The 26,011-nt window shown below is 43.1% G+C and overlaps 1 protein-coding gene across 1 annotated transcript; it reads right to left on the bottom strand.

Moving 5' to 3' along the window:
• Positions 1-279: 279 nt before the first annotated feature.
• Positions 280-25,629, bottom strand: ZNF652 (zinc finger protein 652). The gene is made up of 6 exons (XM_052705021.1): positions 25,281-25,629; positions 10,283-11,430; positions 6,818-6,965; positions 6,395-6,510; positions 5,175-5,319; positions 280-4,757 (listed from the first exon to the last, which is right to left on the bottom strand). Exons 2-6 carry the CDS (start codon positions 11,189-11,191, stop codon positions 4,246-4,248), a joined length of 1,830 nt encoding a protein of 609 aa, XP_052560981.1. The 5' UTR covers positions 11,192-11,430; positions 25,281-25,629; the 3' UTR covers positions 280-4,245.
• Positions 25,630-26,011: the final 382 nt, after the last annotated feature.

The following is a 26,011-nucleotide window of genomic DNA, read 5'->3' as shown; positions in this document are numbered from 1 at the left end:
GAGCCACAGAGGGCTGCTTAAACCTTACCATGCACGTCAACAGTCGCACGGTGACGCTTCTGCTTTCAAAGCTGAACTGAAGAAGAATGACACCACTTAAAAGTCATTAATTTTCACAGTACTTTTTTTTCTACTTTGGAAATACTGATGATTTACTATGTGGTGTAGAGAGGAATGGGATTTATCTGTTTTGGACTGATGAGCTTGTAGCTAACGATGGTTATTTACAAGTGAGATGTTCCTCGGTAGCAGGTAAAAAAAATCCTCTTGAGTCACACATCATGGTGGTGGGTTTTCTTTTTTAATACTGCTAGTTAATAGAAATACGAAAGCATAAAACAATGACTGAAACATTTTACAACCCTGAGGTCAAGTCCCAAGAGAAAAGAAAAAAGAAGTTTGACATCATTTAGTGTTTTCCAGCGCTGTATTTGCACATTGCTTATTCTTTTATTGTTTTCTCAAAGGCCTACGTACTCTGCAATTCATAATCAAACCAGAATGTGTCAATGCAACACTACCTTTGCAAGAATAGAAACAGCTCTGCACAAGAGACTCTCCATCTCCTAACAAAATGGTACTCAGCCCCATAATGGTCACGCCGTAGGCCACTATAGTGCAAAGAAACAGGCAGTCAGTAAATAAATTACAAAAATAGCAGTCTTTTCAGCTCAGGGAGAAATCTTTCAGTTAACCTGTTTAAAACAGACTGAAAGTATCAAAGGGAAGCATTGTCTTTAAACTGCATACTGGTGAGTTTTGCCTTCTCTCCAATACACTGAAAATTGCTATTACATGCTCAAGAGATGTAGGGGGCAAAGGCAAAAATATCCAAAGGGATTGCAGTGCTGAGATACAACTAATCTCCCAGTGATAAGAGCCCACATTCAGCTCAAAGCACTCTTTTAAAAGCCCATAATTTGAGATGTGGTTGGGAACACAAGGTGGGTGACAGTAACTTTTGATGTGCACAGCAATACAAATTAGATCATCTACCAAGCATCCACGCTGTGTACATAGGAGAGCCAATAACTCAGACAGGCAAGTCAATACAAAACAGATAATCACCACACCTTCACCTAGGAAGGTAAATGAGCCTGAGATAGCACACTGAATAAACAAGCCCACACAGCCAGTGCCCTTAGTAAGGAAAAGGCACTGTCTGCAGGACTAGCAGCTTTTAGAAAAGACAGTCCTTTGAACAGCCCCATGTCCAGATTGCAATATTAGTTCTGTTGAATTCTTCCCCTTAAAAATGTCATTTCAAAAATGAAGTTCCCCTTAGGCTGTAGGATGCTTTGGAAAACTAATGGAGAAGCCAGTCTCACCTTCCAAAAACATTCAAATCAAAGCTGAAGTTGGGGTTACTTGTCCTTGCTCTTCTCGAAGAAAGCACTTCAGTAACACAAACCAAGCTCATGTGCTACCAAATGTAATAAAGCTCATACAAAATATTATTCCTAGCTTGTTAACATGCAAAAAGTAGTAAACGCACTTGAATACATTCCTTAGTGTTGCACAAATTCTGTAGGTGTGCATACTTATGCAAATCAAAGCAGGAGTAAAAAGCCTCAGCAAACCTTACCCTTTAATTTCCAGACTTTTGTAACACCCACTTTCCTTTTTCGGTAAAAGATGTACTTCATCAAATCCCACATTGCAACACTCCTAGACCAGTCTGTCAGCTTTCACTACGTCTGTCCCAGACAATGAGGAGAATCTGTTGACATGACAGACTGTGAAACTGGTTAGAAAGTTTAATCTTCTTCCACAGGAAGGGATTCCTAAGTTTGGTAAGTCTTGGTAGAAAAACAGAAGGGATCATTGCTATGAACTAAACAGAAAAAAACCTGTGTTCCAAATTTCAGAATTCTGAATAGCAGCCTAATGTGGTAAATTTATTGAGAAGGTCATTTTGCAAAAACGGAATACAACTGATTTTTAGCATTTAAAAATCATTTAATAATGGGCCTGACCGTAAAATAGTGGCACAACAGAAATGTAGGGTGCAAACGTGACATGGAATGCATAGAACCTCTGGGGCGGACCAGCCACAGTAAATACAACAGTTGTCATCACGAGTGTAAATTCACTTTTGTTGGCTTTTTTTTTTTTTTGCCTAGAAGATAAGAGAGTGTATATAAATACTGTAGAGAAAACATTGAAAAAACACCTTGTTTTATTTCTCAGAAATGCTGGAAGGGGTTTCAGCTCAGTCAAAAACGCATAGGTTTGTTGGGCCAAAACTGCCCTTCCTGGTTCCTACAGTTTGCTATGCATGTTATGAAAAAAATATTAACGATTAGATGGCAGGAGATCGTGAAAAACATCAACTAAGGAACTAATTCTTGACAGACAGAGGACATAGTGTTTCAAAACACAGTGCTTAAAAGCGTCAACTTCGAGGAAGTAACAGGAAGAGGAACTCCCACCATTTCTGCTATCTTGGAGACCGAAAAAATTTACTCCCATCAGCCACAAAACCCCAGTTCGTCAGTAAGCAGAATGGTATGGTAGACATCTGTCTAGAGGATCTCTGGATCTACAGTTTGGTGGGATTTAATTTAAAAAGCAGCTCAGAAGAGTATAAATTTGAAAGAAATGAGAACTTGCAGTGCATTGCCTTGAGCATCTGTCTTCATTGAAGGTGGCAACAATCTGCTAGATTGCATAATGCTGCTATACTTAGTTTTAGTTGAGGAGAAATACAAACCTGAAAAAATTAATAGCTACTTGATGGTTAAAACATACACATTTGGCATTCCAGCCCACCATCCCTGCACTACTTGTCAATTTCCTCCTCATTGCCTCCCAGGATTATGGAACAGTGACATGCCTACAATTCAAAGCTTCCTATCCTACAACTGTAGAACTTAGATTTGCCAAACATATGACTACAACTCCTAGAAATCATCCCATAATTTCATGCACAGTATATTTACGGGATGGAGCTTCCCATGGCACATACACTGCTGTCAGCTGTCTTCACAATGCAACTGAAACACTGTTGTCTCATCCAAACTGCTCACTCTTACAATCAACCAGTCAGAAACACTGCATTTATGATTTCACTTAATTACCCTCTCCTAACTCCAGGAATTCCAAAAAGCAATCTGAAGAGCAGCATTTGAGAGGATCCCCAGCTTAAAATCATACCATGAAAAGCCATTAAAACAGGCTCTCCTACATAAAGATGCTTGGTTGACTTGAAATACTCCCTTTCCAGCCCATTTCACAGCTGACTCCAGTTGAATTTCATGAAATTTGAGGAGGGAGAATACAGTATCTCAACATCCTTCTCCATAAACTCTTAACAGAAACTGTGGAAAGGGAAACTTAAGGTAGAAAAACGAAACAAAACAAAACAACCCCACCAACCTACTAAAATAAATTACATAAAGTTCTGAAATCAACATCACTTTTGAGGCAACCTTTCCAGAGACCTCTTGGATTCCTTTCTTCTCTGAAGCACCTTTTGTTGTTTTAGGTTGTAAGGTTGTAAGAATAACTTTAACTATAGAAGCTATATGCATCTTTTAAGAATCACATTTTGATGATTATAAAAATTTATCTATTATACAACATAGGTCCAGCTACACTGAAAAAATTACACCGCTTATTGAAATACATTTCATTTTAGAAACTGACTACTAAATAGGTCTATACAAAAAAATCTAAAATAATTTCTGTAGTAAAATAAAGAGTGTGTTAGGAGAGCTACACAAACAAGAAATTTTTTTGTCTTTCTTTATAATGCTCAAATATACCGTGATACGTGGCTGGCTCACTCCATAGCCGGCACCAAAAGCTGAAAAGAATCCATTACGATACACAGTGATACAATTAATGCTCTGTATTAATCTCACAGCCTTTCCGATTAGTACAAAGAAAACCAGGCCTCTCTCCTCTTTGAGGAGAAGTCCAGGATATAAAAGCAAGCATACCTCATCAGCTGATATGAAATTATAAAATTCCACAAGTCTCAGTATCCGAAATTTATAAAAGTCACCAGGAAAACACAAGCAAATCGGGGTTAAGTCCTGTTGGTTCCCAGGTTCAAATGAGCACTGCTGATCCAAAACAGGATTTCCTTGTTTGCTAAATGATTCAAAGGAAAAATCGGGACCATCTGCTGGGGCTACGAGAGAGACGAAAGTCCTCATCAACTAACCCTCTGCACTTCCATGAGGGCATTTTGTTTCCATGTGCATAAAGTGGGAAAATAGCTGGCAGGAAGCAAAGATGTTAGTGGTGCTGTGCTGAACTGTTTTTTTCTGCCAGGTGTCGCAAAAAGCTGTCCTCACTCTGACCCCTGTGATTTAAAGGCTCACTCTTAAAAAGAGCAGGAGGAGGGGGTAAATGGGGAACGGGGGGAACTGGAAGATGATGTGGATGGTGAGGATGAGGATGTAGGTGAAGATGTGAATACGGATGGGGAATGGGGCGTGGAGGAAGCGTGCTCACTGGGTTCAGGTTGATTGGTGGGGTTGGGGCGGTGGGTGCGTTCACTACAGCAGGAACTGTGGAGGCAGAAGTTGTGGACAGTGGGATCTGGACAGCAGATGACACGTTAACAGGGCTGGTAACACGGAAGCACTTCTCCTTGTGTGCCTTGAGCATGTTGGAGAAGCGAAATCGCTGGCCACACACATCACACGGGTAGGGCTTCTCCCCTGTGTGAGTTCGGCGGTGTCTCTTCATGTTTGGGCGGCTGGTGAAGCTTTTCCCACAGATTTCACAGATAAAGGGCTTCTCTCCTGATAAATATGGATATGGCAGTTGGTTAGACACTGAATGTTTGCTAACACTTACTTCAGCATGCTTATACAAATTGCAGACTACAAAAGCTATTTTAGCTGCTACCTTCAGCAAACAGATTCATCTGTTTCACAGAAGCCCCCACTCTTTATGATATCCTCTCTCACCTTAGCATTATGATCGCCCAAGAAAATCTTCCATAAGGCCTAACCTCTCAGTTCCCCGGGCAGTGAATGAATCACAGGTCTATAAACACTTCTTTTCATTTAACGGGAAGTTATCCTATTACTTTCTCCTTTCTGATTTTCTGTTGGGTAACAGCTTTGATCCCAAGTTCCAAGGGAGGGAATACAGGCAAAAGAATAGGAATGTTTCTGTGCTGTAGGTACCTGCACTTTTCTCTGCTAAGTTCTTACCAGTGTGTGTCTTCATGTGCTCATCAAAGTACTGTTTCATATTGAAGTCTTTGCCACACCACTGGCACATGAACTGCTTGTGCCCGATGTGGATGCTCATGTGGGAACGCAGCTGATACTTGTACTGAAACCTCTCATCACAGTTCTGCAACAGAAGGACAGCAACCGTGATATTCAGGCATCACACATCAGGAAGCAAGGCAATCATAGGATAGCACTCAAACATATTAAGTGAAGGAGGAAAGAATTCATCGATTAGCACAAATACATACCCTCATGTCCTACAAATGCAGGACTTAAGTTACTTAATGACAGAAGAAACTGGCCTGTACTAAAAGGTCTGCTGCCACAGTAGTCTTAGCAAGGAGTACGGAATGCCTGCAGCCTTTATTTGACATAGCTGTTGGTAAAACTCTGGGAGAGACACAGTTATGGCACAGTTATGGCAACAGAAAAGTGCTTCTGTTCACTTAATGTGCCAGATGGAAATTCTGCAGCTTTGCCAGCTGTAGCTGTTGGACTACAGCATGCCTCCACTAGAGGACTCTGCTCACACAGCAAAACCAAAAGCAGCACACTAAGGCTTGCATTCCAGAAAGACAGATCGATTTCCCAGCCATTATTCATTGGCATGAAGTAATTTGCTTTCCTACAAGCTCTGTGTGGCTGCAGTACTGCCATTACTATTTCACAGGCTGCAGGAGTTTTTCTCCACTTTGTGGACAAGGCGAGGCACTGGACTGACCTGGAAGCAGGAAGTGCTCTGCACCAGGGCCTGCCTCCATCATGTGATATCCACAAGCATCCCCATCACATGATCGAGACATTATCTGCACTAGACACATGACTGGCTAAGTCTATCCCATACAGACCTCCTTCGTGGGGTCAGGGAAGGAACTACAAATCACAAATACACATGAAGGCATTACTGAGATCCTCCCTACTTCCAACTGGTGTTCAAATCCTGCTGAAGTATTTCTGTAGTGTTCTTGTTGAGAAAAACATAACAGCCAACCTTAAAAGCAAACCAAAAGCCTCTCAGTTTGAATTACTGTTAGATGTGCTCTGCCTGCTCTCCAAATGGAGAATAATTTTCCCCAGATTCTTGTGAAACTGCACCTTGTATACAGTCGGTCAGTTCTACTTTCACCTACTGACAGCGTTATTAATCTTGTGTCTTAAGCTACCACATCTAAAAATACTCATATTTACAGGCTCACCTCACATCTGAAAGGCTTCTCTCCAGAATGCTGTAGGGAATGTACCTTGAGAGACATACTGCGTTTGAATGATTTCCCACAGGTTTCACATGTGAAAGGCATGTCCTTTGTGTGTGCTGCAACACAACAGCATGTTACAGACAGTCACTAAAATGCAAACAGTTCTTGAATCAAATTTCTTCTCCAGCACTGAGCAGGAAGATGATCAGTATTACACAGCTTACAAGTACGTATACGTATGCTACGTACACACATGTATATTTTTTGATTGTTGTTAATGTTACAGACTTGAGCTTTTAGCTATGGATAATGCTTGGACAACTGAATCTGCCTTATTTTTTTGTCTCCCCCAAACAATTTGGAGTGACAAAAAACGAAGACGTTCTGGGGTAGAACCAACAGAAACACTGATCAATAACTCACCAACCATATGTTTCCGCACATGGGCCATGGTGTAGAACTTCTTTTCACATATCTCACAAGAGAATTTCTTTTCTGCGTATCCATGGACAATCTTGATATGCTCATGGAGGGACCAGAGTTTCTTGAAAGACTTATTACAGGAAACACACTGAATGAATAGGATAAATACAAGGAAGTTTACATTAGAAAGATTCAACCTCGCAGAGTTAAACCGTGTGTCTTCCTCTCATGTTGCAAAAGGAAACCCCAAAGAGGGCAAAATGCTGTGTACTCTCTCAGACTGCACTTCAGAATACTTTCACTGTTTCACAGCTGAAACAAATGCACTAAGAAAAGGCTGCAATTTTAATTAAGCAGGATTAGAGAGGGTGTTAACACACTGCATTTTGGTGCTAGCCAAAGAGGATGACAGCCTCTGTGCTTATTTCCAAAACACATCCATAGCTGGATGCAGCCTCCAGGGAACAAAGCTGCAAGCCCTAACAGAGACTACAACTTCACAGGCTCTGATGCTGCTGGTAATCTAAACCCCAGCATGGGAAGAAGCCAACAAAGGTGAAGGGGCCTACCACCATCTAGCTGTTAAGCCTTTCTGTCCACCTAACCTGGCTTTGGGAGCACTGTGACTCCTGAGATTGCAGGTCTCCTAACCCTTGAACCAGTCAAAGCACTCTCAGTCTTTTAGCTCTGTACAGAAGACAGCTTCCATCTTGCAACTATTGATCATGCAAAGAACCTGGCACACAGTTGGTACAGCATGTTGTCACTGCCATGTGTTACATTCTAACTCTTCACTTAGACACATCAGTAGTGCTGAAGGTCTAAAATGACTACATGCAGACAGTATTTTAAATCTCTTCCCACAACTACTGTGAGACATCCATTAAGTCAGTGATGAGCAGGATGAACAGGCTTTTATGTGTTTTCTTCCCAATGGTTCTTGCTAAAGACTTCATAAAAATCCTTGCACAATTCTGCAAATTCCATAATAATCTGAGTTTTGAAACTTGACAGCAGCCATACATATGAGGATACCAAGTCAATTTCATCATTCAAGTGAAGAGGGAAGGAACTGTAGGTTGTTGGTTCTGATGGCTGTTGGGGTGTTCGGGGTTTCCAGTACATCAGTTACCCTTCTCCCCCAAAGCTGGAACAGCTGTATGCTCTGCACTGAAGAACTAACAAATATCATGCCTTCTGTCAGCTTGAGTTGTTTCTTCTGTGCATAAAGCAAGTAATGCTGCTTCCACAGTACTTGAATCTCTGCAGGCCTGGAGAATCTGGTACAACACTCACCATGCTGACTGCAAGGAGGTCCTTTACCTCAGAAAGTATCTACTTGGAGGCATGTCAGGAACAAACTGCAGTGCAGGGGAGCTGGGGGGAGAACACAGAGTGGAACGGGACCCTAGAGAGCAAAGCAATGCTAAGAAATGATGAAAAATCCTTTAAGGTTATATGAGTCCTTGAAGCTGTCAATCTACAATTTCACTGATGACCACTGCAAGCAATTCAGACCACTAACATTGACATCTACTACACAGACTCTAAGATGACAATGACAATTCTGGGAAGGTGCTCATTTTGAAAGGATAAAACCAGAAATTATCTGGAAAAAAAAAAAAAAAAAGATATATTCCATGACTTAGATGACAAATGCAGAGAATGGTCAGTCATATTTATCACCTCTTACATAATGGAGCCATTTGTGTTTAGATAATTGTGTCTCCCTTGACACATTAAACCCTGCATTAATGTAACACTTTCACATCCCTTTACTCCTTTTGCCAAGTGTAATAAAAACAAATTTGCAGGCAGCTGTGAAATGCATTCCAAATGTTAAGCCTAACAAAAATAACTGCTGAATATATACTTATAGCAAAAATGTGAAGATGTGTAGCAGTGCCTCCACCAGTAGGAATAACAGGGAAGCTTCCTGGAGCTGATTCTTCTGGCACTGGATATAAAACAATTTCTACAACTTCTTTTTCTATTCCTTTGGACAAAGGAATGCAACCCTTCAAAGGCCCATGGTTGCATGGATTATGGGATGCTTCTCTGTTCTATACTACACAAGCTACTTGTGAATTCTTGTTTAAAATCAAAAGATTTTATGCTGTGAATGAGCCATCTGGATGATAAGAGTATTCCTGCTCCTTAAGTGCCCTCTGCCACAAAACTGTGCAACAGTTTATTTCAAAAATTCAAAGAAATATCTATGAGTTATCTACGCATTTTACTAGCTATGCTCAAGACTCATCATATTATACATTCCTTCCTTCAGTCTTCCTCCTATGAGCTGAAACATAAGGAAAAACAGCATAGCGTTATACAGATCTGCATTAGAGTCGTGCAGCAAAGAGAAATTGCAACAGATATTTCAACCGTCTCCCACACAGTGGGGACTGAATAACAATTCAGTTCAGCACTTCAGCAAATAAACAAACTAAAAACGTTTTTGGTAAAACTCACTGGACAGACAAACAAAACCTTGTTGCCCTACAAACTCCAGACATTTCAGCTGCAAAGAAACTGAACCCGAGCTGCTTCACCCTGGCAGTGGAAGAATTTCAACTAGGCAACACCACGCCAAGTTTAACAAGGCAAAAAAGCACGTTCAAATCGCCAGATAAAACAACATTGCCCCCAGTTACATGAGAACACAGATGCCTATGAGCAAAGTACAAACCACAGATGAATAAGAAACTAAAACTCTTTCCACAGCTTTAACTTTAAAACGGTTCTATTACAACACAGGCTTCCATTGTTGTATAAAATCATACACTGGAAATCTTCTGGTGAGTAACACCAGACATCTCTGCATTATCAGTAAGATTTACTTGCACTGAGAACAGGGCAGGCTCATGAGCAGGCTTACTCACTGAATTCATGCGTTTCCCTGTGAACACATGAGCTGCAATGCTGCAATGCTGCGTTACTTATATATGATTATCTCAGTAGGATTTAAAGAAATTGCATCTTAACACAACTCCAAATCCTGACTTGGCTAGTTTCTTTCTCACCTGCTTGCCTCTCCAGTTCTGTAAAGTTTTCTGCTTATGATACCACTTATATAATTTCATTCTCCCCTGAAACCTTAGGTTCTAAACTTGAAAGCTAGTGATAGCTGCAGGTGCTCAGCACCTGAAGAAGTTGGCTCTACTCTGTCAAATGCACTTGTTTCCAGGCCAGTTACTCTAGAGTTTGACATTTGTTAAAGTGGCTTTGCATTTTCCCCAACATACAGTTAAATACTAGAGTAACTCTGCTAAATCAGACGACGCTTGCACACTTTGTTCCCTACCATTTACTTCTTTTGGAAGACACCAGGTGTTGATAAGCAGAGACAAGGCCTTGGTCAGAACCTGGTCTGCACAAAAGATTTCCCCCTCTGAAGTGTCCGCTAGCTGTATCCAGGGCACGACAGAAGGTATGGAAATCTGGCAAGCAGGTGAGCAAACCTACCTGGATATTTTTTTCACAGTCTGTTTGCTGGTGAAGGGACAGCTCACTTTCTAGAACAAATTTCTTCCCACATTTGTCGCAGATCTGCATGCGCCTGTGAGTGACGTTCATGTGCTTCTCCAGGTACCAGCGTGTGTTAAACACCCTGGGGCACTTCTCACAGGTTAAAGTCTCCTTCTCTTCACACTTTGATTTCTGCACAGGTGCCTTGGGCTCCTTTGCAGCTTTCTTCTTACGCTTGGGGGGCTCCACACTCTTTCTACGACCCCTTGTAGTTCTGGGTGATGGGGAAGTTGTGGCTGCTGCAGCAGATGCAGCTCTCCTTGTTCTCCTTTGTGCAACACTAACTTTTTCCACTCTTTTCTCTTTTTTCTTCTGCCTCTCATTTTCCTCATAATCATTACTGTCTTCAGTGGCCTCTTCCCCACTGTCACCCTCCTCTTCCTCACTGCTGGTCTTAAGAACAGCAGTCTCTTTGGACTGGGAGGGGACACCCTTCTCCCCTTTTGATACATTTAATGTTTGGTTGTTAAGGTTTACCTCTACTATAATCTGCTCCCTTTTGTAAGTCACTTCATCTTCCTCCTCTTCCTCCTCCTCAGAGTCGTCAGAGTTTTCTCTATCTTCTTTCACAGCCCGGACTTCTCCTACTGATCTGTTCTCCCTGAAATACGGCTGCTCCTCTCTTTCATGGAGATGTGGTTTGCTCATTTTGCTGTCCACCAACACTGGGTAAGGACTTCCTGACTCTCTCTTGTATACTTTGGTGGACAGATCGAGTTCCTGGCTGGCACCATGATAAAATGTGGGTGGCACTTGACCACGGCGACTGTCCTCTTGCGCCATACCTGCTACATGCACAGCACAGTTTTCAACCAACTGTTGGCAAGAATTGGCTGTTTGACTCATCTGGGGGGGCCTGATTCATTAAGCACCTTTAATCCCAGAAAACCAAGCAAGCAGCTTTAAATCAGGGTGGGTTCTCATGACCGATGCCTGTTCCATCTACACAGAAGGAACAAACCAGGATTCTCAGCTGATGTTTAGCACGGATGTGTAGGTCACAGAACTCTGATATTATGGCAAGAGCAGAGCAGTAGAAATTATTCTTCTGAAGAAAGTTGCCAACGAACTGTTGAACATTTTATCTATAAAAGACAACAGAGAACATAAGGTCAATTAAAAATAAAAAAAAATCACTAAAATATTCACCAAATTCTTTTGATTTTGTACAACTGAGGTAAAGCCCAGTGTATACCATCTATGAGCTGCATCTCCTGCAGGTTGGGGGGGACTGCCCTACAGCATTATCTCAAGCAAATGTGGGAGTCAGGCACAAATTCATGCACCTTTATGTGAGCTAGAAGTAGACTTGTGAGGATCTGAAATCAAAGCACAGTATTAATTTCCAGATGAATGCTCTCCACCCGCCAAAGACCAACTATCACTGCCTCAAAGCTGAGTCAGTGTGCTGACCCGTGTTTCTGCTGGACACTCTGGAGGACTGATGGTCCCCAGACAATGCACTACTCTACATGCCTCTCCATCAAAAGAGGTGTACGCCTACCTAGAAACAGCTCTTCTCCATCAGAACCTTCACTGGAGAGCCCATTCTTACCCCGAAAGTGGGCATGTTAAGTTTTTATACCAAACAACATTCCATTAGTGTAGATACGCATGAAGAATTTCAATGGAAACATTTTCAACTGGCAGCACTGACTCAGGTTAAGAACAGCGTGTCCCCTCCTTGTTTCCACCTCAGAAATCCCTCAGAGCCTCTTGATTTAAGATACCTTATTCTTTTGTCTCACTCTCCCTTCCCCCAGCTATTTGTTCCTCACTGCAGTAGCCAAGTGATATTACATTTGCCCATCTAAATTTCAGTTATGTTATCCAAGTTGGAATTTGACCAGGATACCATTACTTCCTCTTGCAAAAATTATCACGTGATCCCTAATGAATACAAGTAATCAAGCCCTCTCATTTATTTTTTACTAGGACAATTACATTTTAGTAGCACAGCATTAACAATACCAAGCCAAGATTGTTGGTTATGTGGATCAAGTCAGAAATACATCAGAGCTGCTCATGCAAACAGCACTTGAAACTACAGGATGCAGAGGTTAATGAAGGAGAGACTGCGAGAGATCCCACGAGGAGATCATCACTCATGTTTGCTTTTAGGGACCTTCTCTAAGTATGAAGAAAACAGAAGTCCCGTTACCAGGGCCTGAAAATCTCATCGAGTTTCATGTTAGAAACCTCAGGCAGCAGACAGGAACAAAACATTTACACTTGTGGACTCATACTCTGATTTTTATTATTATTCTTGGTGCAGTAATGAAAAACAACCAATCTGAAGCAGTAACACAGACAGGGATTTTTATCAGAAATTTCCTTCCACTTCATTCTGAGTTACTTTCCACACAACAAATGCAGTAACTTCCTTCCAAACATGTTTTCATACAATGTTTTATATGTTGCAGTTTCAAGCTTACTGTTCCAATAGAAATTTCCCCCTTCCAAATGAATTTAACTGAACAGGAAATAAACCTACCAATGGTCTCAGTTGTTTGAATAATAACAAAGATTGAACCTTGCCCTAATCTTTCTGAAATAACACACTGGGGAAAGTGACTTACCAACAAGCAGTTGCTTGATTACAAGCCTGCAGTTAGTTAAAAAGACTCTTGAACAGCTCTTGCAATTTCCAAATGCACTCAACAAGAACCCTGCAGGCAGACTCACAAGCACCCCAGCAGCACGGTCTGCTCCTGCTGCTCCTGCTCTCCCCAGCCCAGCAGGCTCCCAGTTGCAGCTTCCCAGCTGCAGAGGTGAAGGAGGAGGAGGAGAGCCAAGCCCAGCTGGGCCAGGAAATACGTGGAGATGGGGCTGTTAACATTGGCTTGTGATCACAAGTAACGTTCGGATGGAAATGCTAGTAAATAACCAAATAAGCTGGCTGTGATTGCAAGCCAGAATTAACAATCCTATACCCAGGAAGGAGCTTAAAAGCAGTGGGCACGATGCAATCCACCGTTCAGTTTTTCTCTGACAACATTTAATAAATTATTCAGCTGCTCCCAAAAAATCACTATGTTGCATAGAAAACCACACCTGATTAATTCCTGGGCACATTAAGCATTTCTCACAAACTGCAGGAGGAGTTCAGGAAGGCTACCAGAATTCTGCTGCTACCCAGCCAGAAAAAGCAAAATCTCATGGTGAGAAGAAAGCTTTAACTTTTTAACCATTAATGCTGAAACGTTCTTTCTGCCATCATTTCATCTGTGCCCGTTTACGGCACATCCAATACAAAACACCACTTTGTATGAACACGTTACCACTTCAAAAAACAGTTTTTAAAGAAGGGCAGATTACGAGTTATCAAAGCTTCTGGGTCTGAAAACCACTTCAGCCTGCAGGCACCGTAACCTACTTTCGCTTTCAGTGCACTGCTTGCCACCCTCGAGGGACCCACAACTTTCGAACAAAACTATTTAGCAGCCAAACAGCTGGTAAAGCAAAGCCCTCCTCATACATCAAACACAAACAATGCACTATTGGGCGGCTGACAGTTCTGAGAGGCAGCAGTTCAAACACCGTGAAAAAATCTTGCAACAGAACTTGTTTGTTTTTCCTCTAATCTCAGATATAAGAAATCTTATAGGGGGAATCCATTTCTTTCTTAAAAGCTGCTCAACAGAATTTCAGCCATACTACAAAGGAGAGCAACGAACGTTCTCATTAAAACATAGATGGGATCACAGAATCATAGAATGGCCTGGGTTGAAAAGGAGCACAGTGCTCATCTGCTTCCAACCCCCTGCTGTGTGCAGGTCACCAACCAGCAGCCCAGGCTGCCCAGAGCCACATCCAGCCTGGCCTTGAATGCCTGCAGGGATGGGGCATCCACAGCCTCCTTGGGCAACCTGTGCCAGTGCCTCACCATCCTCAATCTAAAGCTTCAAAGTTGGTTTTTGGAGATTCAAGACATAAAAAAAACCATGGAATGACCATTAATGAACACAGAACGAACTTAGGAGGCGCATGCAGTGTTTGGTAATCAAAGATTGCATGAGAAATGATTGCAAGCCTACCAACATCAAAGCTCACACCCAGAAAGAAAGCACACATACACATATATATACACACACACACGGGTGGAGGAAGCGTTGTGTATGTGGGAACAACACTTCACATAACGCTTTTGCTGCTTCTTGAAGAAAAACACATTTCTTTGTGCTTTCTGGACTAAAAATAGAACAGTTTCTAACACAGAACACTGCCTGCCTCAACTTTGACTCAGCTGATGCCTTGAAATCAGTACAGACCAAGTCCAGTATTCAGAGGGGTTAATGAATTTAAATTAAACGTCCTTTAGGGCAGAGGGAGGCCTCTGAAAGCGGCCAGCTTGAAGTCTGGATATCTCAGATTTTAGTCCGACGCGCATTCAGGTTGTGTGATTTGTGTGCTGGCAAGCATCCACCAAAAGCAGACACTGATGTAAAGAGAAATACTGCTTACCCACCCTTTTAAGTACGTGAAGTGGTAGCACAGTCAGTCTTGCATATCAAGGTTCCCTGGAAGCTCCTGACCCCTGCGTGGCCTACAGCTGTTTGCCTGAGGTCAGAAATAGGCTGCCAGCTCCACAGATGTACACTGAACTGCTCATTCTTTCTGCCTGCACTGTTTCTGCCGGCTCCCTGAAGGGGAATGGAAAAGCTCCCCACAACCAGCGACAATCCACCCTCCTTTTAAGTACCAGTTTCACTGCTGCCACCAAGTTATCAGTATTACATCTGAGAACTGGCAGACATTGGTCTAATTTGTTTTGCTGTAGGTTGGCAAGTCTAGGAGAAGTAATGCAGGCACATGGAGTGATGCATATACATGTGAAGATAGCACTGCATCGATTTATTACTTAGTTAACATCTGGAGGTTTCCCCACTCTTCCCAGATTGCTGTAAGGGCCAAAAAATCACTTCAAAAGATAAAAATCCATCCTTCAATTTACAAACCATCGCCATTCTGTGTCTGCATTAACAGTCTGAAGGCGTTAAAGACCCTGGATGTCTTTTGGTTGGAAGCTACAATCCAGCAGCTCCACCGCAGCCAATGCTGCACACAGTCTGCAAGCACTGAAACAACCATGTGTATAAAATAAATCACTTATATTATACAAGATAACGTGCCAATTTCAAACTAGTCAAGTATTTGTTGAATAAACTGCTCTTGGAGTCAATAGCAGGTTGGGGGGTTAAATGAACACAGCCCCAACATTATGCCATGCTGGGGACGCGCCACAGGCTGACCACCACCCAAATTTCTAATTGAAGCTGGAGAATCTGCTTCTCTGCTTCCGATGGCTGTGTGTTAATTCAACAGGTAGGAATGCCCAGGACAGCTAAAAGCTGAATTCAGAATACAGCAGGATAGCTCAACCCTCTCAAAATAGCAGGATTTTAAGTAAGAACAGTTCCACACCTATTAACGACCTCATTTGGGTGTAGAAGAAGTATGAGGATTGTTCTAAGGCAGCATTAATTGTGTTCAGTTTGAAAGGTAAGTGTAAATGTGGAAGTAAAGCAAAGGTGATTTTTTGCTCAGCTTCTGTAAATATTTGTAGTAATCAGTGTTACCCATTAATCAATTTAATGTCACAAATTTCATCAGATGGCAAGACAGAGATGCAAGGGAACGCATCAGCAAAATGAGTTTCTCTCTGAATTCTGAGTAGCACATTAACAAGAAATGACTACGGATGCAATGCTGAAGTCAAGGCGTTGAGTAAAATGCTCCTTGCACATTTCAATACATCAGCAATATCTCAGAGCACATGAAAAAAAGCTGCAATACAGCCACACAGTTTGAAGAACAGGTGCACGAAACAGAGCAGTGCACAGGCACAGCAATTCCCAGTTAATGGTAAAACACATCTGGTACAAGTTACATCGTGTCAGCAGAGGGTAATCAGGACTATAGGACAAGAGGGAATTATTTACATCGCCGTACAATTGCTCCTTTCTTGTGCATCTCAGCTGCTTCAAATGCAAAAAAAAAAAAAAGGAAACGTTCTTTACTTGTAAATCCTCTCTCAAGACAGCACAGTGCTGCTGTTTCCACACTGCCTTTGCCCACCTGAATTCAGAATAAAAGAAGAAATGCAACTGTGTGTTGCACCGTCAGTAATACCCACCTAAAAGGTGGCACCTGCCAGCAGGTTCGACTCGGAGGAAAAGCTACAAAGGCAAGCAGAGATGAGCAATCCTTTCTGCTGAATCAGAATGTGAAATTTGCACTTTGGGATCTGTGGGTTAACATGGGGAGAGGATGTTCGGAAGCAGCGTTCAAAAAGGAACTGCTGAGGCTGTACTGTGAAAACAAAAATCATAACTCTCTTCACTTGAAGCAGATTTTCCCATCAACTCATATGTAAGCTGAGATACAAAACATGTGCAGCACCGTGGTTTGCATTTTGGTGAAATTAAAGCTGTTCAGACACCATTAAAAAAAAAAGAATCCAATGAAACACAACAGTGCTGGCAGTAACTGGAAATATGGCAGGGAGTCTTGGCAAGGAAACAAAAGACTGAAGAGTGAGTAAATAGTGCCCAGCTCTCCAAGCAGAGGTTGGGCACAAGTATGCTTGGCAGGATGGTATATGAAAGGCAGAGATGAAATACAACATTCAAACAGTCTCATCTCCCACTTTTTGTTTTCTTTTCCCCAACTGTTTCTAACATAATCTGTGATAGGTATCTCGCTAACTCAGCAGGCAACATATTTTCACTGTATGGAGCTGTCTTTTTGCCTCTCAATATTTAACAACCGAATGGACAAAAAGAGGCAGAGCGTCTTTCCAATCTGAGGGAAATGCCTCCTATAATTCTGTAATATCCCACAGTTAAAACACAACAGAGAGGATAAAAAAACCTCCAGAATTTTTCTGTTTCTGAAGATGAAATACTTTGGCTGTGTCTAGAAATCTGCTCTGGAGGACAAAGGCTTTCATAACCAGCAATTTTCACAATCTAGAATATTTTCAAGCATTATCTGCACAGAAAATAGTTGAAGAATTTGCCATTTCAGGACTCAGCAGCATTATAATCCCCCAGATTTTGCCACAAGCTGAAGGCTTTCTGTTGGGAAGGAACTGCTTTGAAATAAATAACCATGGATCTCAATGTTGTTATCCTGAAAGATGTTCTGTAAAGCACAACTTATGTTAAAATTAAAAGTCTTAACACTTCCTGCTGTCTTTAATATATCAAAATTAAACACTTTTGGTTAGGAACTTCCTTGTATTCAAATCTATTCTGAGCAGTTTTATTTCTTTCAATGCAAAAAAACAGCAAGATAAAAACAGAACCAGGTAGTTACTTAACCATAGCCATTCACATATACACGCCTAGCTTTCATGCTAATCACTTTTCTGTAATAACTGTAATTATGGAAAGATTATCTGTCCTTTTGAATGTGTATATTCCTCAAAGTATGTGCCCAAATCCCCAGAACTGCCATGATACTGAAAGGCAATTGTTTCAGCCATTAGTCTGTCCTTTGTTCCAAACCACTCGGTTTTTGGCCTGGTTTTCTTCTTGTTCAGTAGCAAGATTCCTTTCTGCTTCACAAACTCTCCCTTCCTCATTATCTGTTTGCATATCTTGAAACCTAATAAAAACTCCACCAACGTTTTAAACTGTTCATTTATTTTCATAGATGCCCAGTGATGATATTACTTATTAAACAACACCGACAAGACTGCAAATAATTGCCCTAACAATATAGGCTACACGGGCTGGCATACGAAATCTAATCCTCAAGATCTGTACTTTTGTTTCCCTAAGTGAACATTTTTCCTCCCAGAGGGTGAGGAGTGACAGAAGTGGCAGGAGATGTGCGGCTGTGCCTTTCAATGGAGATCAGTGGAGTGAACTTCAAAAAATATAACAGTAAACAGTCTGTCCACAAAGCAAAGTTGACAAGTATATCTTCCATCTGCACATCTATTCCAGGGGAAAAGGTGTTCTTCCTCAGTTTAAACTAACAGCAATAACTTGGTGAGAAATAATAAACCTTAAGGGATACCTGCACTCAGAATTAAACCCAGAACAGCTGTAACTCATAGCTCAGCGAGCCCTGCAGGAGACATTTGCAGTGTGCAGAATGGAGAAGGCCATCCGCCTGGAACGGAACTGCTCTGTACGAAGCACGTGAAAGCTCACAGACAGGTTCACTAACACTGCTGTTTGCCAACACGTTTTCAGTCCATCGGTCCGTGCTGCACATCGCAGCACATCACGTCCTCCTGCATCATTTCTCTTTCAGGGGAATGTTTAAAATGATTCAACCTCAGCCGAAAGCGTGATGTTACAAAGCACACTTTACAGAATCCCTGTTTAATTTACATTTATTAAAAAAAAAGAAAAAAAGAAAAAGAAGAAAAGCGTCACTTGCAGTCCACCAAAAATCTGCTCAGTATTTTTGGCTGAGTGCTACGTGATGGGGAATCAAGGTTTCAACAGCAAAACCTTTGGCTTCGTGAAAGTGTGAATTTGTTTAAACTAAAGGTTGTTCTTCTCACACCAGCAAAACATAAAAGAAAAGATTTAAATCCTCTGTGTTCCCTTTTTATAACTTCCAGCAGCATTTTAACTACTGAATTGCCAAACGCTACTCAAACTTACTCTATTTGATCTCATGCTTCATGCAGAAAGTGTGTTCATGCAAGCACAACGACCAGAACTGCCGTCCTGGAATGATTGCTGTAACATTTAGACAAGCTAGGGTAGACAAAAAAAATATGTCAGTGTTAGAACTATACCACTGTATGTGCTTCTCCTTGCACAATGTCACAGTGTTCCTCTAAACACCGAATAACTGTTTGATACTGTATCTTATATTACCAATTACTGGCTTGTTTTGGGCTACTGAATCTTCCGAAACATGGTGCACTGTTTTAGATGCACAATGTAAATGTTTGGAAAAACATACAGTCTTGCTTTTAAAATATTTATGTTACTTCAAGTACATTTAGCAACACACAGTTTTATCAGCGTTCAACAAATGCTAACTGAGGGACAAAAATTCCTACTTGCATAAGCTCTACCTTTGCAAGCAGAAATGACATTAAGTGCTAAAATTACCAGAGCCAGACATGGAGATAGAAAGCCTTCAGCAAGTCTACTTTCACCTGAAGGTGTGATGGAAATACACAGTGCACCATGGAGCACTCCATTTCAAGCTTCACATTTGGCAGGTGCAGCTCTCAAACATAAGTACTCCTCCACTGATACAGCAGCGTTGATTCCCAGTTCTTCCTCTAGTTCCTCCTTCAGCCACCTCCACCTTATCTGCACTCTGTGATAAATTTCCTTCTGGGTGAAGTGAAAACAATAATCAAGTTAAGGTCAAAGTTACTTGGTTCTTTTAATCTGATCTAAGTCTGTGTGACGGCCAGAGGAGGCAGCGCACTCTTTTTGCAGTTCTGTGCCAGCAGTGGCATTTTTATGGCTGCACACAGAGATGTCTTGGGAAATGAGTCCAAAACATCATCATTCCTTGGGATTTGTTTTCGGCTGGACCAGCGAACCAGCTCACTCTGCACACACGTGAATGCTACCATCCACTGCAAGATTTTGCTTCCTGAAACCACCCGTTTGTTCTATAGGTGTGATCTGGCTTTCAATGCCCATAAAAAGCAAAGTAAGAAAACCAGAGGCACCACAACAATCTGAGGATGATGCTTAATAATTTAAGCTGAGAAATGCTTTTTCAAGAGCCTGTGGCAAACAGGATTTCTCCTTTCCAATGACTTCAGCCCTTGCGTAGCTTAAATTCTCACTTAAAAATGAATTCCAAGGCCTAGTGATGATAGGTTCACCAGCAGAGACTCTGCCTTTACAGGAGCTAGCAAGTTTCAGGGTGAGAACAGTTAGAAGGGGCAGTAGAAAACACCACAGTAAAGAAAAAGCAAGGAGAGCAGACACCAAACATGGGCACAGAAGATACAGAGCCAGTTTAGAATGATACAACTAGAAGCAAAGTGCAACAAGGTATGCCTTAAAACTGCCAGGAGAAAAGCTGCCATTACATTCAGTGCTTAAGTTTTCTCAGACTTTCAAACTGCAAGCAGAGTGCCATGTCACTCCAATAGATTTTACCCTGCAGTTAGGAAGTGTGAAATGAATGATTCAAGATACAGACATTACAATAAAGGTAACTAGAGCTCCCCAGCAAACATTTTTACTACTACATGACCTGGGTGAGAAAGATGCATGAGGACACATTTCTGTCCCTGCTGAAGCCTTCTGAAATCACATCTCTGTATCACAACTTGTAGGGAAAAAAATAATGAAAAATCATGAGAATGAAGAAAAGAGCTCCATCACTGTATGAAACAGTACAGTAGAAAGGACAGAACCAGAAAACCTACACAAGTGTGAGTAGGAGAGCTGCTTCTTTAAAACATATACAGCTAACAAGATCTCCATCACTCAGAAATCATAAACACTGTTCAGCCAGGGTCCAAAAACATTAGTGTCAATACCTACTACACATTAGGAGAAGCCTCATCCCTGCCATCACAGAATGGCCTGGGTTGAAAAGGAGCACAGTGCTCACCTGGTTCCAACTCCCTGCTGTGTGCAGGGTCACCAACCAGCAGCCCAGGCTGCCCAGAGCCACATCCAGCCTGGCCTTGAATGCCTGCAGGGATGGGGCATCCACAGCCTCCTTGGGCAACCTGTGCCAGTGCCTCACCACCCTCTGGGTCAAAAACTTCCTCCTCATATCCAACCTCAAGCTCCCCTGTCTCACTTTAAAACCATTCCCCTTGTCCTGTCACCATCCACCCTCACAAAGAGCCGTTCCCCCTCCTGTTTATACGCTCCCTTCAAGCACTGAAGGCCACCATGAGGTCTCCCTGGAGCTTTCTCTTCTCCAAGCTGAACAAGCCCAGTTCCCTCAACCTTTCCTCATTGAAGAGGTGCTCCAGCGCTCTGATCATCAGATACCAGCAACCAGGCCTTCAGTTAGAAATAGCTGCCTTCTACACCAAAGTGCACACTTATCAGCACGTGTAACTTGTATACACACAGCAGAGTTAAGAAGTATTCTATAAACCCCCTTCCATCCCATTAGGACTAACAAAGTTGTGATGACTTCCAAAGAACTGTAAAGCTGAGAACAGATTGTCAGACCTCCATCAGACTGGTCAGCCACAGGAAAAGCAGCTCTGGTCCACATTCTGCACCTGCAAGATTCAGCTGTGCTCCAACTCAAATATTTGCAACTTTCTGTGTACCGAATTCCCACCAAAGAACGACATCGATCAATGGATGCTTGTCTGTAAATTCCAAACTGTAAAGCTTTCTGCTTGTAAAAATAAATAAAATTAGGAAAGCTTCACAAGATTTACTTCTCCACTACCCTACCAGGCCATCTGATTGCGCAGTGGCACCACAAATATATATCTAAAATTCCAGCTAAAAAGCTTTCTGCTTGGTAATATTTAGTACCTGAGAAAGGATGGGATTGGCTTAACAGGTTTTGTCTCAAATGTCTCGATATGGATCCCAGCAGCGAACTACCAGCCAGCAGGCCAGCTCTCTATTTCCACATTGCATTTCTAAAATCACTTCTCCATGAAAAGAATCAGGTTTCAAAACTTTAGATGTACACAAGCGAGGGCACATAAGTGCTGGGAGCTGCTTAGCATAGCAAAATGTTTCTCTTGAGTGAAAACTACCAGTCTGAAACCTCCTCAGGGAAGGGTGTCTTAAAGTGTCAAGGAAACTCATGCAAGCTGCTTGCCTTAATGAGTTTAAGCTGCTGGCACCAGAGCTACTGCCAGAGTTTCACTCCCCATGCAATTGTTTTGCAGGAGGGAGGAGCAATTAAAAAAAAAAAAAAAATCATCAATTTAAATTCACTCACAAACTAGGAATTTGCAAAAGTAATTGGGAAATGATGTACTGGAAGTTTAGGTTATAGGTACGTTCCAAGTGAACTCGGAAAGTCTGTCCCTTGCGCTTCTAATAGTTACTGGACCTCCATCAGCTTTAATTCAGAGCTGTAAGAAAAGTGCACCCACTTTCTGAAATGAAGATCCTTCAAAGACCTGAGAGAGGATATGATTTTATTCACACTTTTTTTTATTCTAAGGGTGTTCAAGCAGTCTGTAACTTCAAGGCCAAATCACACCTTTTATTAAATGTTCTGAAAGGCATCAAATGGTAACTTCCACCCAAAACACCCCTATAAGGTAACAGGCAATAACAGTTCCTTGGATACAATAAAGGAAATGCTGCAGTTTTTAAATCTGTAAGCCTAGCATTTGCAGTGGAAATACTGAAGTTGGGCTTTTCAATCCCCAGGAACAACAGGTTAAATCTACAAATCCTGATGGAAAACACTGAAATAATTCAGCCACGCTTCCTCAGCTTGAAGAAGCTCAAAATATTATAGGGCAATGTCAACTGCAGACAGCATCTGCTATGCTGATTTGCATTAATATTGAAAGTGCATGATAATAAAATGACCTCCACATAAGAATCCATGGTTTTTCTGCTTGCTGTGGGGGTCCCATCCTTCCCTGTGCTATGAGATTCTGAAGAGACACATAGCAAAGACAAAGCAAAACATACAGAAAGAATGCTTAAAGGAACTGTGTGCTCTTAAAATTTGTTTAATCTTCCATTTAGAAGGCAAAATCTTGCTGAGGGGGCTGTTTTACTGCAGAATACATTCAAAGATCAGCTGTTACATACTGCAGGAATTTAACCAACAAAGAGAGGGTTATAAAACATCTTAATACAACAATAATCCACAGCATCAGGCTGAGGAGAACACATCAATCTTCTCAGTGGGTTGGCACTTTCTTCCAATTGTCTTTTTGTTTATGGAGTTAGAAAGAAGTTTATTCTTTGATAAGGCATGTTATGCTGTGCCACAGAAATAGGTCACGGATGACACGTAGTTTTGTAATCACTGTAAATATGCATATGTGCATCTCAGATATGCTGTTGGTACACCACTCTGCCATTAGGCACTGAGAAATACAGCCCATGGCATCAAGACTGGCAAGATGCAATCTTGTTTACTGAAAATATGGATATAATGCAGTTGTCAACACTCAAAGGACTCTTCCTAAGTAGTTCCTACAGGGATACCTTATGCTCTAGGTGGGACTGCATGAGACAACTTCCAACCTCTAAACAGATCTTTGTGCACACAACAACTTCTTAACTTTAGATGAAATTGCACCTCTCAGTCTGAAATCTTCACGTTGTATTACTTTAGCAACGAGAGCAAAACCACAACATCCCAGTACTCTGCGCTCACAGGAGAACCTCACAGCTCTTTACATTTAGCTCCTGTATACAACTAAACATTCATACCAAACTGCTAGAGAAATGAGGCTCCAAAAAATATCAGCCAAAGGTTTTCTGGAACAGCATTAAGAAATAAGATGATCAACGATGTCCTTTAAGACAAATGAATAAATCTCTAATGACAAAATCTCTTTGATCATGTAAATACGTGGAAGTTTGTTTCTTCATAAAGTAATACGAATGCTAAGCCACAAAATATTTTATCTTACCGGGTATCTGATCTATTACTGCAACTAGATGCTGAAGTTCCCATGAATGCTAAACTTACCAAACACTGGATAGCGTTATAAATAAAACCTTCAGTCTCAGATTATTACATATAATTGCTTGGTTAGAAAAACAAAAAGCCTTCACGATTTGGCATTTCTCTTTCAAACACAAACGCACTGAAAGCGCTTTCAAAATCTCTATCCTTCAACTATAAATTTACACTGTGAATTTATATCTCAGCTTTATTATCACTATCTACATTTGAGTGTTGGCTGCCTGGGGCAAGGACTGAGTTCATACAGCACCCAAACCATACAGCAAGCACTGGATTCATCTCTGTTAAGCAAAAAAAATCCAGGTGGAAAGAGAGAGAAGAGATACCAACGATAGCAGCAAATCCACATAAAGGAAATACATTACATGCAATAGTTCCTTTCTATCTGAGATTTTAAAACTGGTGTTTTTAGCCACATAAGTTGCATAGAATTCTGCAACCATAGCATGCACGTTGTCCAGCAATTCCAACGGAAGGAGGGCACAACTTCTGCAGGTGAAGCTGCAGCCAGCGCAGAGACAGAGCACCTCCACAAATCGCTGCTGGCACCCCAGCTCCTGCATTCAGTCCACACTCATTCCCACCACCGTTCTCTCGATTCACACCAACACAGCGTGTGCCAGTTGCCATTCCCAGAACAATATGCAGCTCCCCTGGAAAGACAAATCTCACGTTCCTCACATGTTTTGTGTGTACAGCACTTCCTCCTCTTTCCCTTCCATCACTTCCACAGCACAGCGTGACAAAACTCAGCCACGACCACAGAATACACCATTAAAAAAGAAACGCGCCTCAAAGAATCCGTTCTTTGCACTTGCGAGCTAAAAAGCAAACCGAAAACGCGGCGACATGCATCCTACAACCGACATCCCGAGGGCAGCGGGAAGAGGAAAACACCGCAGCAAGGAGCTGAGGGAGAGGAAGACCGTCCGTTTTCTCCCTACCTGCACCTACACGACAGCGGGCTTCCGCAGGAGCCGCCTCCTCACCTGACACCTCCAGGAAGGAGCGCGTTTAATCGCGATTGGAATCACAGCCCTCACCTCGGCCGCGGTGGGGGGCACACAAAGCCGGCTTTGGGGGCTGCCATCTCCCCCCCCCCCCTCCTTCGCTGCTCCCAGCAGGTGGCAGCCCCCAAACCCCCCCCCCATTTCTTTACCCCTTCCCCCTCCCCCCCCCCCGCCCCTCAGCGGCCCCTCAGGCCGTTCAGCCTCGCTCCCTCCGCCCCCCACCCGCGATCGGGCCTAGCGCTACCGCCAGGCCTGGGAGAAGGGGGAAGGGGAGCCGGGCCGGTCGGGCGGCCCGCATTCACTCACTCACACACACACTCACTCACCCAGGCCGATCCCCTCAGGGCCGCCCCCGCCGCCTTCCATGCCGGGCGGCGAGAGGAGGAGGGGGGGCACGGGCGAGGCGGCGGAGGGCGGGTGGAGGAGGCGAGGCGAGGCGGGAGGGCGGAGGGCAGGGCGGCCGGGGCCCTCCCTCCCCTCCTTCCCTCCCTCCGCTCGGCCCCCTCAGCCGCCTCCGAGACGTTCCGAACGACCTCTGCCTTTGGGCCGAGGGTTCGGGTTCACGCCAACGGACGCGATTCCCGCTCGGACTCGGCGGCTCAGCGTTCCTCTCCTCCGCCGCCGCCGCAGCGCTACGTGGCCGCCCGCAGCCAGTCTCGCGACTCTGCCGCGCGCACGCGCGGGCACGCGCCGAGGAGGTGGTTGCCGCGGGCGCGCGCGGGGGGGAGACACCCATAGGCTGAGGGGAGGGCGAGCGGCGCGAGGCGCGCGGCGGCGCATGCGCGGCTGCCTCTCTTCTCCCCCCCCTTTTCTCTCTATTCAGCTTAGGCGGCGGAGGGGACGCGGAGCGCAGGTGAGCGCACTTTGGGGGGGAGCTGTGCGCATGCGCGGCGCCCGGCGGGGTTCAGGTGAGGCGCGCGCGCGGCGGCAGGAGGGGCCGAGCGGCGGCGGCTGCCCCCGGCCGGACCGACCGTTACTCCGCTGAGGTAATAAAAGAGGCCGCCCTAATTGCAGTCAGCTGAGCTGGGCGAGTTGCGGCTTCGCTCCGGTCCACGCC

Source organism: Tympanuchus pallidicinctus, unplaced genomic scaffold, assembly GCF_026119805.1.
Source record: "Tympanuchus pallidicinctus isolate F22 unplaced genomic scaffold, pur_lepc_1.0 scaffold51, whole genome shotgun sequence".
NCBI lineage: Eukaryota > Metazoa > Chordata > Aves > Galliformes > Phasianidae > Tympanuchus > Tympanuchus pallidicinctus.
This window is presented reverse-complemented; position numbering and strand designations above follow the sequence as displayed.

Bases quoted from the DNA above. Each gene is read 5' to 3' on its own strand.
- ZNF652 (XM_052705021.1), bottom strand. From the start codon at position 11,191: ATGAGTCAAACAGCCAATTCTTGCCAACAGTTGGTTGAAAACTGTGCT. The intron at 5,320-6,394 runs GTGAGCCTGTAA...CTTCTGTTGCAG, and splicing joins AGAAGCCTTTCAGATGTGAG to AACTGTGATGAGAGGTTTCA. The intron at 4,758-5,174 runs GTAAGAACTTAG...CATATTTATCAG, and splicing joins GCACATGAAGACACACACTG to GAGAGAAGCCCTTTATCTGT.